The sequence below is a fragment of the Lactuca virosa genome, chromosome 5 (genome assembly GCF_052849685.1).
Source record: "Lactuca virosa cultivar CGN04683 chromosome 5, Lactuca_virosa_CGN04683_v6, whole genome shotgun sequence".
NCBI classification, from domain to species: domain Eukaryota; kingdom Viridiplantae; phylum Streptophyta; class Magnoliopsida; order Asterales; family Asteraceae; genus Lactuca; species Lactuca virosa.
In genome coordinates, this window is record NC_136430.1 from 138,370,421 (window position 1) to 138,384,101 (window position 13,681).

A 13,681-nucleotide genomic window follows, 5' to 3' on the forward strand; every position below is an offset into this window, starting at 1 on the left:
TAATTAAATTAGAAAAAGAAAATAAAAAAAATGAAGTGTTAGGAGTGTTACCACTCCTTACCAAATGCTAACATTAGGTGTTAAATGAAAAAAAATGAGGTGACATCCAAAAAGATGATGTGGCAAGGTGCTAAGAGTGTTACCACTCCCCTTAGCCTTATAGTTAGATATTTTATAGATAGAAAACTTTTGAGAGAAAATGCATATTAATGTTTTTTTATCGGGTGAAACGTTTTGAACCTATTTGAAAAAATAAATTACAAAATTAATAAATAACTATATATATATATATATATATATATATATATATATATATATATATATATATATATATTAATAAATAAGTAATAAATGTTTATTCGGTTTTTTGGGATTATTTGGTTCTTATTTTACAAATCAATCCAAAATCCAAAATAATAATTCTGTTTTGTTGAAAACCAATCCAAAAATCGGAATATCCGAACCAAATAGTTCAATCCAAATTGTTCAATTGGACAATTCGGTTTTATCTAAATAGTGAACAGCTCTACTTGGGACAATCAACTTGAATGCCTGGATCTATATTTTTTCCAAGCTATAATTCCCTGTATGTCAACTAGTATGTTTTTTGATTTATGACTCTTGTATATAATAAATATATACAATTATGATTTTAATGTGTTTATGTTTGTTAAATTTCGTGGTTATTTACTTTTGAGATAACACAATGAATCAACTAACTAATCACTAACATATATATTAACAAACTCTAATTGTATACACATCACTAATAACCATGAGGAGTGAGGACGTCTTATGTTTGTCTAACTCCACGTTTCTCTGGACCTTACCATCTATAGTGTAGACTTAGGCTTTTTCATTATAGCATATTGGGCCTCATCATAGTGCTCGTCCACAACGACCAACATTTTGTTCAAATTCCATGTTTTGGCTTCCATTTTTTATTTAGTTCATGCAATGACCAAAACAAACATCCCATCATTGCACTTTTTACTCATGAAACGAGGATATATTACCAAAAATATATGCATAAAAATGTGTCAGATCACTACTACCATACCACCCTCAAACATAGTTTTATTAAATGTGAGAAGTCATATGAAGTCAAATTTTGTTACATTTTATCTTTAAGTGGTCAACCAGAGAAATCACAAGTTTCAGCTAAAAACCAAGTGAAACAAGTTAAGAGTCGTCTAAAATTTACTTTTAAATATTTATAAATTCCGAAGAATACCTCCACTTATAGATTCCCACCTGATTACTAAAACAAACATACAGAAACTCCACCACCGGAGATGTTATCTTGAAACAAAAAAATCTAATATACAACTTGACTTGTACAGTTAATATCATGAAGCCACTAGCCATTTCCCCCAATTTTTAAAAGAATTGTGACTAATGGATGAAATGGTGTTTATCCTCTTGTTTGTTAACAAATAACAACTCCACATATGTCCATGTGTACCTTTCTTACTCCACATGAAACATAACACGGAAAATATATAAGAAAAATATAAAACAAGAACCAAATACGTACTTAGAAGCACTTTCTGTGGACGATAGATGCACCAGATTCATCATACTCGGCCTTCGTGATCCACATCTGATTTGAAAAAAAAGAAAAGTTGGTTAGTCGAATATGTCTTAGGGAAAATTATGGAAAACGGCATCATACTTTACATTTTTATAACAATATAGACAATGTACTTAAATTTCTTCTCCACAATAGCAATGGAGTTTCATATTTTTACATATAATAGCGACATAGTTTCATTTCTTTACCAATGGTAACAATATGTAACAATTAGAGTACATTTATTAATATTCAAAGTGAAATCAAAGTATGATGCTACTATTGGTAATAAGATAGTCGTGGTTGCTATTATGTGTATAGAAGATATAAAGTCCAATGCTGGTAGGGGTAAAAGAATACATGTAATTTTTGACCATGGGTAAAAGATAAAGTATGTTGCCAATATTGGTAATGAAAGTAAAGTATTTCGCTATTCCCTACTATGTACATAAGAATAGCAATGTACTTGGATTCATTATCGATAATAGCAATATGTAACCATAATAGAAACACACTTACGATTTTTTTACACAAATTTCCGTGTAATTACAATTCCTTACCCATAATAGCAACATAGTTACATTTCAATACCTATACAACTATGAATACAAGGATGTTGCTATTAACGGTAAAAAGTAAAGCAACATCGCTATTATTGGTAAAAAAATGTAAATACATTGCTATATGGGTAAAAAGAATATAAATATGTTGCTATTACGAGTTAAAACTAAAGTAAACTGCCCATATTGGTAATGAAAGTAAAAGACGTTGCTATGCCGAACAATTTGCCTTAATTTTTTAAAATCATTTATCCAGACAACAGTTAGTCAGGACTTAATCCAGTAAGCTATATATAGATGCTTCTTTTTTTTACTTAATGTAGAAAATGACTTAACAAGGAAAGTTAGGAACAAACACTTTCCCGATTAAGTCAACATTTAACAAATTTGCCCTCGTTAGTCATTTTCTCAACACTATATGAGGGCTTCAATTTACCTGTTGGAAGGTGCTGAGAGATGCAAGGATTGATCCTCCAATCCAGACACTGTATTTCCTCTCAGGCTTTGCAACCACCTTGATTTTCATGCTGCTAGGAGCAAGGGCAGTGAATTCCTTGATATACCGGTCAACAATGCCCGGTAACATGGTTGACCCACCACCGAGCAGAATATTTTCATAAAGATGCTTCCTCATATCAACATCACACATCATGATGGAGTTGTAGGTCATCTCATGAATACCAGCAGCTTCCATTCCAATCAGATGTGGCTGGAAGAGAACCTCTGCACAGCGGAATCTCTCTGCCCCAATCTCAATAATCTGCCCGTCGGGCAGCTCATAGAGCTTTTCAACAGAGGATTTAGTTTTTGAGGTTTTGAGTTCTTGCTTGTAGTCAAGAGCCACGTATGCAAGCTTTTCTTTAATGTCACGAATAATTTCCCGTTCGGCTGTTGTGGTGAACATGTAGCCTCTTTCGGTCAGGATCCTCATTAGGCAATCTGTGAGGTCACTGCCACCGAGATTAAGACGGAGGATGCCATGAGGAAGTACGTGACCTTCGTAAATTGGGACAGTGTGTGTAACTCCCTCTCCAGAATCCAACATGACACCTGTAAAAAAATAGTATTGTTGAGATTTGTCGGCTAAAACTAAAAGATAAGTTTATACTACACTGATGGAAAAAGAAATGATGGAGAGGGCTTCAACCAAGTTAAACAGAGGGAATTTAGCAGACAGGTTAATGGAATGGAACAACGAACGAACGTAATAGATAGGTAATGGAATGAAATCTCATTAAAACCCAAATGAGATTGTTATAAAAGTAGCATTTTATTTTCGTTAATTCTAAAAGTAAATTTGTAATTTTATTAAAATAATGATTTTTTAAGCAAAATTATGCAATTAAGAAAATGGTTTTTATTGCAATTTTTCACTCTATACCACATATGTACTTTTTTCTTGTTTGAGTGTAGAAAGGTGTGAATTAAATTTTATAGAACGTCTTGGGTATGATGGAAGGTTGACTTTAGAGATTAGTCAATGTGATTGTAAAAATTTCTTAAATAGTTAGGTCCATTGTTTTTCTCCGATTTTCTTGTTCTTCACTACATTTTTGTGTTGTTACTATACCGTTAGTTTTCATTATTGCAAATCTTTAAGATCATTTTCCCGATATGAAAATGCAAACAATGTAAATTACATTTGAGACCCAAAAAAGCAATGCGAAACTAACCAGTTGTACGACCACTCGTGTACAAAGAAAGCACGGCGCCAATTGCAATGTACATGGCTGGAACATTGAAGGTCTCAAACATAATTTGTGTCATATTTTCTCTGTTTTCCTTGGGATTTAATGGTGCCTCGGTAAGAAGCACAGGGTGCTCTTCAGGAGCAACACGAAGCTCATTATAGAAAGTGTGATGCCAAATCTTTTCCATATCATCCCAATTGCTGACAATACCATGCTCAATTGGGTATTTCAATGTCAGCATACATCTTTCTGACATGCCTTCATCTCCTACATAAGCATCCTTCTGGCCCATGCCTACCATAACACTAGTGTGACGTGGCCTACCCACAATATTAGGGAACACCACCCTAGGAGCATCATCACTCGCAAACCCCGCCTATAAATTTAATCAAAGAACAAAAGGAATTCTAGTTTGAGTAACCTTAAAAATCGGATGCCTAAAAATGATTAACTTTTTTACCAATTAATGCAATAATATTTGACATTTTATGAATTTATGCACCTAAAACAAATTATGGACCCACCAGTGGGGAAATAACTGCCACCACAACCCAAAAAGTAAAATTATTGTAGGGTTAAAAATACAATTATGTTCCTTTAATTTTATAGAAAAACAAAGAAAAATGTACACTTGTAGGATTTCAGTTTATTGCAGTACCTTTGGTTGTTTTTATTTCAAATTTGTATTAGAATTTGGGTGTTTTTCTCGTAAGTTGGAATTGTTACGAGATGTACAATAAACTGTTTGTTATTTTGTTATACATTGGTAAACTGGAACTGAAATGATAGAATAGAAATTGAATGATTAGTTCTCTTCCTTAGCTTTCACTCTAAAAGAAATAGATCCAACATGCTAACTAACCTTACAGGGAAGATCACCTAAAGCAGAAGTGAAAAGACCTAAAGTCCCTAGAGCATCTACGATGGGGGTTGTATACAATGGTTGTATGGAAGAAAAGTGGGGCCCATTCGCGTATAATATATGTATTGGAGGGGATATGAGGTGCAGTTGTATTATGTATGGGGTTTGTAAGGTTGTATGCATTGGAGAAATTGAAAGGGGAAGTTGTATGAGAGTGGAATGGTGACATGGCAATCTATACAACTCTTATAAAGTTGTATGCATTGGTGATTAATGATATAAGATATCTTAATCAATGAATTTGCCCCCATATGAAAAATTGTTTTATCCTTAACCGTAGATATTGCATAATGTTGGTAATAGAATGAAACAATTTGTATTTGTGGTCCAAAACAATAATTTGTTGCATAACTGAGAAAAAAATTGTTTCTTTGCATTAAACAAGTATTTATCCCTGATTTGAATTCAAAATACAAGAATACACTTAAATCAATAACTAGGAAATAGCAACAGAAGAATTATTATGCTAACCTTCACCATTCCAGTTCCAGTGTCGCAAACAATGGGTTGAATATCATCAGAGTCGGCCATTTCTATAAATCTGCAATACAAACATCAAAAGACAATAAGTTTACACAACACAATATTTGGCATCCCCATTGTTTTCCAAAGAAATGGCAAGATATTTTCCTATCATTCTCAAGAGCTTCAAAGTAATACCCAGCAAACAATCTAAAGTATTTTACAAATACAGAAAAATCGAGCATGCAAGTCAAACAGATCGCAGATCAAAATACAACGATTTCAATTGCACTTACAGAAAAGATTCTATATAATGAGTGGTAAGAGACTTAGATCGGAAATTAAAAAAGATAAAACCATTAAAATTACAAGATAATCGAAACAAACCTTTGGTTTTTCAGAAGGAAGATGAAGCAGCATAAGGAAACCTCCACTTGCCGGAAACTCAAATCGTAGGCTCCAGTGTGGTTTAGTCTGTTCGGTTGAGAAGTTCATTGTAGGACGAAAGGTTGACTTACAGGAATTACCAAGTAGTAGGTAGCAAAACAATTAATAATTCAAGAGTCATTCTTATAATAAAGAAATCGATTATAAAATTGTATCATTTTACAGTTACATTTTTCGGTATCTTTCCCGACGAAGTGCCACCCCAAGCTAAAGAATAGAAGTTTAGTTGTTAGAGTTAGAGGAGACCTGACCAAATGTATATTTAAATATATGCAAAAAAAGTTATCCAATCAACCAAATTTAACTCGAAATAAACGGCCTGGGTTAAATTTTCAATACATCTAATCAAGTAGGTTAAATTTAAGTCGTAAATCTCGAGTATATTTCAATCGATCTCCTTAAATATAATATTAATTTTCAATTTTTTTTTATAATTTAGTATAATATCAAATTATCTTACATTTAATTAATAAAAAAACCAAAATTGTTAAAAGTACATGTACTCATTTGTAATTTGTAAACCTGCACCGCTTATTTGATTTCATATATTTCCTCATGAACGACGTGTTTGGTAATGAGTTTTTAAAATCTTTTAGTTCTAGACTAACAAATATTTTGGTTTTTGGATAGATAAGAAAACATGTTTATGTGGATCTAATAGGATTTCCTTCTAATGGATTTGAGAAGTGAGGGTTTCACTGCAAGAAGACAAACTGTTTTAATAGGCGTTTCAAGTAAAATGGTCAAACACGAAAAAGTTTGTATTGATAATCAATACGTGTTTATACCAATTGTTTTGGATACATTTGGTTTCCTAGCACTAGAAGCGGTGAAGGTTATCAAACGAGTGCAACGGGTCATGCATTATAATGTTATGAAAACTTTTAGTTTCTAGACTAACAGATATTTTTGGTTTTTGGATAGATAAGAATGAAACATGTTTGTGTGGATCTAATAAAATTTCCTTCTAGTGGATTTGAAGAGTAAGGGTTTCACCGAAGACAAACTGCTTTAATAGCGGTCTCAAGTAAAATAGTCAAACACGGAAAAAGTTTCCATTCATAATCAACACGTGTTTATGCCAATTGTTTTTGATACATTTGGTTTCCTAGCACTAGAAGCGGTGGATGTCGTCAAACGATTGCAACGAATCATGCATTATAATGTTATGACCCCAAGATCCATAGACGTAGTTTTTAAAAAGTTAATTTTACAATCCAAAAAATAATAACGGTATAGCTTGTTGTCTTTTTTCTTTCCATTTTGTTGTAATTTTATTAAACAAAAAACTCGATTTAAATGAAAAGTTTTATTTAAGATACCAACTTTTAGTTTTTAGTTTAAACAAAAATATTCAATTATAAAGCAATTCATGTAGCGTTTAAGAAAATGTTATTGAGCGTTTTTAAGTCATGATTAGCAAACTAGCTGAAAAATTAGTTGATAGCTAAAAGGGTAGATGCTAACTTATAAATTAACTACGAAAAAAAAGAAAAAAAGAAAAAGAAAAATTAGTTTATAAACTAACTGAAAGATATAAAATAATATAAAAAACATTTTAAAAAATATGTTTTTTTATAATTAATTAAAGTTATATTTTGGAGATTTTAAAGAAACTCCTGAAAAACTAGTTTATCAACTACTTTTGGTTTGACAAAATAACAATTTAAAAAATCTAAAAAATAAGCTACTTTATCAGTTTATCAGTTAGATGTGGTGTGCCAAACACAATCTTAATCAGTTTTTTAAAATTACCCTTAAATAAGATTACCATAATCTTCTTTAATTGCCTTTTAATGTAATTTAATACATTTAAAAGTCTATTTATATTTTCAAATACTAATATAACAAACAAAATCTACAATTATTATCAACAAACTTCTATCTTCTCCTGCTATAGGCTCCTAGTTTCCGTTTCACAAGAGTCATTTGGATCGTAGGAACTAAAAGGTTTTCAATATATTTGAATTTAAAATCCTAAAAAAAGTACATTATTTGGATCAAAATTAAGATAGAATTCTCCCTAATAAATAAAAAACTTTTTGCAACATGTCACATTCTCATTGATTTGGACACATGTCATTTTATGGTTATTTTCAATTAATTTTTTTCCACATGACATTTTGTGGTTTTTTTCATTTTATTAATTTCCACATAATTTTTAAATGTAATAATTACAATAAATGTAAATAACAAATGCATATCAATTTCATTAATTGACTTACTTCTAACTTCAAATTTTTTAAATTAAAATTTCATTAGTTTCCTTTGTTTATTTATCTAAATTATTTGTTTAATTAAAAAAAACAATTTAATTTTAATAATTTAATATTTTTCTATTTTTTTCTTATAAATTCAAACTTCTCAAATGTTTAGAATTTCATTTTTTTTTCTTTAAAATGAACTCATGTAATACACTAGGGGTGAGCAAAAACCGAACCGCAAACCGAAAAAACTGAAAAAACCGAAACCGAAAAACCGAAACCGAAATAGAAACCGACGGTGCGGTTTTTAGTTTTGCAAAAACCGAAAATGTTCGGTGCGGTGCGGATTCTACTCTTGCAAAAACCGCAAAAAACCGAACCGCACCGCATATATATATATATATATATATATATATATATATATATATATATATATATATATATTAAGTGTTGATATTTGTAAGAACGAAGAACTCATGACAATTAAAACTTTCTATAAATACAAATATCTGGATGATTGTATATTTTTAAGCATACATTCAATGATATTTACAAGAACAAATAATGTTTATGATATTTTTCAACATTTAAATATAAAGAGTACTACCGATGATAATATCATGTTGATGAATACATTAATTGATATTATTACATGTACCTGTTAAACAAATATTATATTTAATTCGTATTATATTCAAACATTAGAAGCATGTTCGATTAACGATTATGTCATTTGATTTCAAACCAAGAGGTGATGATATCGGTTCATCTCCAAGATATCAATTGTGCTTTCATTTTTTCAGCCTTATAAGAACATTCTACATCGCCTTTGAGATAAAACCTTCATCATTCTTACATTTTACATAAGAGAGTTAAGTCTATGGCTTTTAACCCATATTTTTTAGGAGTCTCATATTGGTGGGGATGAAAATTTTGGCGCTCCTCATCTATATATAAAGTTTATCAATAAGTGATTAGCACACCTCATCCGAGTCAAAGTAACGCCCTGAGTTACCTGAGTTTTAGTAAAAAGGCAAAACAAAGAAAAACTAACAAAAAACCGCAAAAAAACCGAACCGGAAAAAACCGCAAAAACCGAACAGCATAAAAACCGAACGGTGCGGTTTCTAAACTTCAAAAAACCGAAGTTGCGGTTTTCGGTTCGGTTTTGACCAAAAACCACACCAAACAGCACCATGCTCACCCTTATAATACACGGACCTTACACCTAGTTAAAGAATACGTTAGTAATAAATTATGATATCATTTTAAAACCACTTCTGAATCCCTCGAATTTTGAAATGCAAAAAATCCAATGGGATAACCATCAACAAAATATTTGACTTTACTATTTAAGAACAATCGGAACTGAAATCGATATTAAAATTTGGAACCGACCAATACCGGTTCTTTTTATTTATTTATTTATTTATTTATTTATTTTATTAACAATTACATGTTAGAAACAGTTTTTCTAATAAACAATATGTATAATTAAGTATATTAATGCTTAAATTATCTTTTTTATTTTAATACATAGAATTAGAATTGTCGAATTGTTTTTATTCTGGTTTATATTTCCTTTAATGTAGATTTTGATTTAGCTTTCTTGTATTTTTTTTAATTAAGTATGGATCCATCCGCCTAATGTGGAGAGTCATGCTATATTACAAATAATTGATCGATTAACAAGTAGAACTTGCAATGGCATAAATATTTAAGAATATAAAACAAAATTTGAAGTTATAATATAATACTGAAAAATTGCAATGGGAGCCTATTTAACAATTTGGGAAAATCATGTGCGAGGGTAATTATCTTTTCGTTTTTGTTCACGTTTAGACAACTTTTTTTTACACAATTGACCATTTAACTTATTAAATGTGTTCATGTAACACCGTAAATTTTCAAATAAAATTTTCATTTAAAATCGCATAATTCTCATAACACATTTCACAAAAATCTCATTTATTTAGTTTACAAATCGCAACTCCATAATTGTTTGATTTAAAATCCAGGATCTTCAAAACATAACTCTTTCACTGGTGTGTACAATCAAGCCGATGCCTTCCCGCAATCCTGAGAAAACCTGAAACACATAACACATAACACGGTAAGCACGAAGCTTAGTGAGTTCCCCAAAATACCACATACAACTCTTTAGCCACTCGAGGCTATAACTCTATATGACCCTCTGGTCAACGTGTCTCAGTTTGGACCCTCCAGTCCCATAACTCTGGTAGACCCTCCGGTCCTAACTTTGTAAACTCTGAGTAACACACAACATAAATCACAAAGAAATAATGTAGGATATCACAATACACAGATAAACACATAAAACAGCTCAATCACGTAAAGATACCACTCTTGGTAAGTATAATGAGAAGACTCACCTTGCTAGCAGCAAACAATTATCCTCAGACTCGAATCTCGAACTAGCCACTGCCTAACACATAGGGTAAACATCTCTAATTAATACTCGATTCTCGACTCTAAGTAGCCAAATGTTATTCTTCTCTCTTTAACTCTTGAATTGGGTAAAAGACCATTTTACCCCTCTAAGGTCTCCATTACTCTTGTTGACTAAACCCTGAAGTCAACAGAAGTCAAACTCGAGTCAACAGTCCATCTTTGACCCGACTCGTCGAGTGCACTCATCACAACTAGGAAATTCTATATCCTTGTAACTATAACAATGATAGCAATTGTAACCAAAATTTTGAAAGCACGATTGGTGTTTATTCAATGACAACAAATTTCAACAAAAACTATATATAAACACTTCAATTGGTCAACGAAAGATTGGAAACCCTAAAACTTCTGGTTTAAGTCCAATGTGGACTAGGATTTCCTTATTGGGCCTAATGGACCAATAAGTTTCCAATTTGACTATTTTGGGGCTTAGAACCCTTAAATGGACTCTAATTGGACCCACTTTCATGAAACTAACATTTTGGGCTATAATGGATCCAAAATGAATTAGTTTATCTTAATAAGCCTTAATGGGCCAGAAATCCATTCCTTTATACAATTTGGGCCGTGAACTACTCTAAAGGCCCAATGGGCCGAAAACTTTCTCTATGGACCTTAAAAATCTCGAACCAAGATTGGAAGTGGGCCAAGTTAATCCATTTCTTCTTCCTTTAGCCCATTCTCGGCCATATATATATAGATAAAAAAAAGAAAAGAGAAAGATATGGATTAAGGAGGAGTAGACACCTAATTTTTATCTCTTGGATTTCCATGCAAGTTCCCATATCTCCAGGAAACTATCACTTCAAGCTTCTCTCTTATTCCCTCTTCTTCTTGTTTCGGCCGAGAATCCCCTCCACACACACAACTCACTTGAAGTTTCTCTCAAGAACTCACAACAACAACCTCATATTTCCTCTCAAAAAATTTCGAGAATCATAAGAGCTTCAAGGAGGATTTCATCCAAAAATCACTTCAAGTTATATACTAGTGGTAAGATCTTCCAAACATACTTTCTTTCTATACTTATTCACTCTTCTTACCACCTTAATCTCTTAATCATTCTCCCTAGAACTCATCAAAAGTCGAAGGACCCTTTAAGAAGCTTGCTAAGGCCGAAAACCACACCATCTCCTTCCATTTCTTCTTCAAAACCGAAACCACAAACCCAAGGTGAGTTCATACCCCCTTGTTTTTGGTTTTTACTTGTTTTTGGGGGGATAATACAAGTGTTATGTGTTAATCTATGTATGCTTGCATGTTATATGTGATTTCTTTGATTTATGTTGTGAAAAATTGTGTTAATACATGTTATATCAAGAGATCTATAGCCAAAGTGTGAAAGATTCATAAACAAAAACATAATAAGACAACCTACTTCAAAGATCTAAAAGTCTTTAGGTTTAAGAAGTGAAAACAAAGCCAAAAATCTTTATAAGTGTCATTTATGCAAAAATAACAAAAATTTGGGTAAAATATGATATTTTCGGTTTTATAAGGATAAAATAGTATTATTTACTTAAAAATCTGACTTTTATGAAAATAACACTTCTCAAGGGGCCAAAAACATAAGCTATAGCTTATTGGGCTTACATTTGGGCCTCACGGGTTTTTGGGCCCAAAATTGCGAAAATGTAGAATTTTAGGGACTGAAATTATAAATTCATAAAAGTATGAGTCTAAAACATAATTAAACTATTCCAGGGGCTAAAAATGACTATTTTTGCTAAATTGGACTAAAAATGCAAAGTTTTTAGATTTTGGGCCAAAAGTGTAAAACTTACGGCAAATGGGCCAAAAGTGTAAAATTTTTACAAATAAGGGCTGGAAATGGCAAATACAATAGTTTTGGGCTGAAATTATTATTTAAATTATGTTTGGGCCGAAAATGTCAAGAAAAATGGTTTAAGGACCATAAATGTCAATTTTCATCAAAAGGGACTAAGAGTGTCATTTTTATTAATAAAGGGGCTGAAATGGTCAAAACCAATATTTTTGGGTCAAATACGCTAATATTTAAATTATTGGGTCAAGAATATTTAACTTATAATGCATGGTTTTTAAAATGGTTATATATATATATATATATATATATATATATATATATATATATATATACTAGAAAAGATTCCCCGGCGTTGCCGGGGTCGGAAGGTATTGCTTTGTAAAGTAAAGTAGCATGTTGGTTGTTTTTTGTCCGTTAATGTGAGGGTAATTTGGTCTTTTCAGGTAGTAGGGACTGAATTTGTCACCATGGGTAAACCATATGGACCATTTATGTAACTTTGGCGGTGGTCGTGGTGGTGATGGCAGATGGTGGGTGGGTTTATGGTATTGGGTGAGTATTTTCTAATAAATAAAACATTAATTTAAAACCAAAAAGAGAATGTTAAATCTGGTAAACCACAGGGACCAATCGTGTAATTTTGTCTAACAATAATAATAATAATGATGAGGGACCATTTCTGCCAAAAGACTAAATACTAATAATATGTAATAAAAGGCGAGGGTTATGAAAAATTCAAACCAAAGTGAAAGGGTTGTTTGTGAACAAAAGCATAAAGATGAAGGGTCAATGTTGTAAGTTGGAGGACCAAAATTGACAAAAAAGGTGCAACTTTACTGTTAAAACTTTTCACAACTTTAATATATATATATATATATATATATATATATATATATATATATATATATATATATATATATATATATATATATATATAACCAAAGCTTCGTTTTAAATCAAACGTCAAAGTATTTTTAACATCGCGAATAAACATTTGGTATACAACAAAACCTACACTACGAACTTAAAATCGATAATCAGATAAATGATACAATGATTGGGCCCAAAATCTTCTATTCGTGTTATTGGGCCTTTGTGGCCCAATTCCATGATTAATGGGCCCAATATATTCAAACATGTTTATTGGGTCTTGGTGGCCCAATTACATGCCCAATGGGCCTTTATCAGCTTTAACATGCTATTGGGCCTTAGTGGCCCATTTGCATTGCTAATATGGCCCTAAACATTCATCATATGCTTAATGGGCTATAACGTGTCCGTGACATACTCGTCAGCCTATAATAACATACATGATTAGTGGGCCACCGTTGTCCTCTTTCGTGTCTGTTAGGCTTACTTCATATTCACGTAAACATCAATCGGGTTGTAAAACAATGTTATTCAATTTCAAGGGGATTTAGTGAGAAATATCGGGTGGAACCAATAAGTGTCGGCCGTAGCCTGTAGTTATAATCATAATCTCCTGGAGGGAGAGCGAGAGTTTGTGTATAGATCTATACGGGGGTGACTCCCCTACACCTGAGCTGTTCGCTACAGTTAGACT

The 13,681-nt window shown here is 31.8% G+C and overlaps 1 protein-coding gene across 1 annotated transcript; it reads right to left on the reverse strand.

Annotated features, from left to right (window-relative positions):
* Positions 1-1,189: 1,189 nt before the first annotated feature.
* On the reverse strand, positions 1,190-5,822 carry LOC145114794 (actin-7-like). Its single transcript, XM_079050876.1, has 5 exons — positions 5,596-5,822; positions 5,218-5,287; positions 3,807-4,200; positions 2,570-3,183; positions 1,190-1,603 (listed from the first exon to the last, which is right to left on the reverse strand). The coding sequence occupies exons 2-5, from the start codon at positions 5,275-5,277 to the stop codon at positions 1,538-1,540; spliced, it is 1,134 nt and encodes a 377-aa protein (XP_078907002.1). The 5' UTR covers positions 5,278-5,287; positions 5,596-5,822; the 3' UTR covers positions 1,190-1,537.
* Between the last annotated feature and the right edge of the window lie 7,859 nt (positions 5,823-13,681).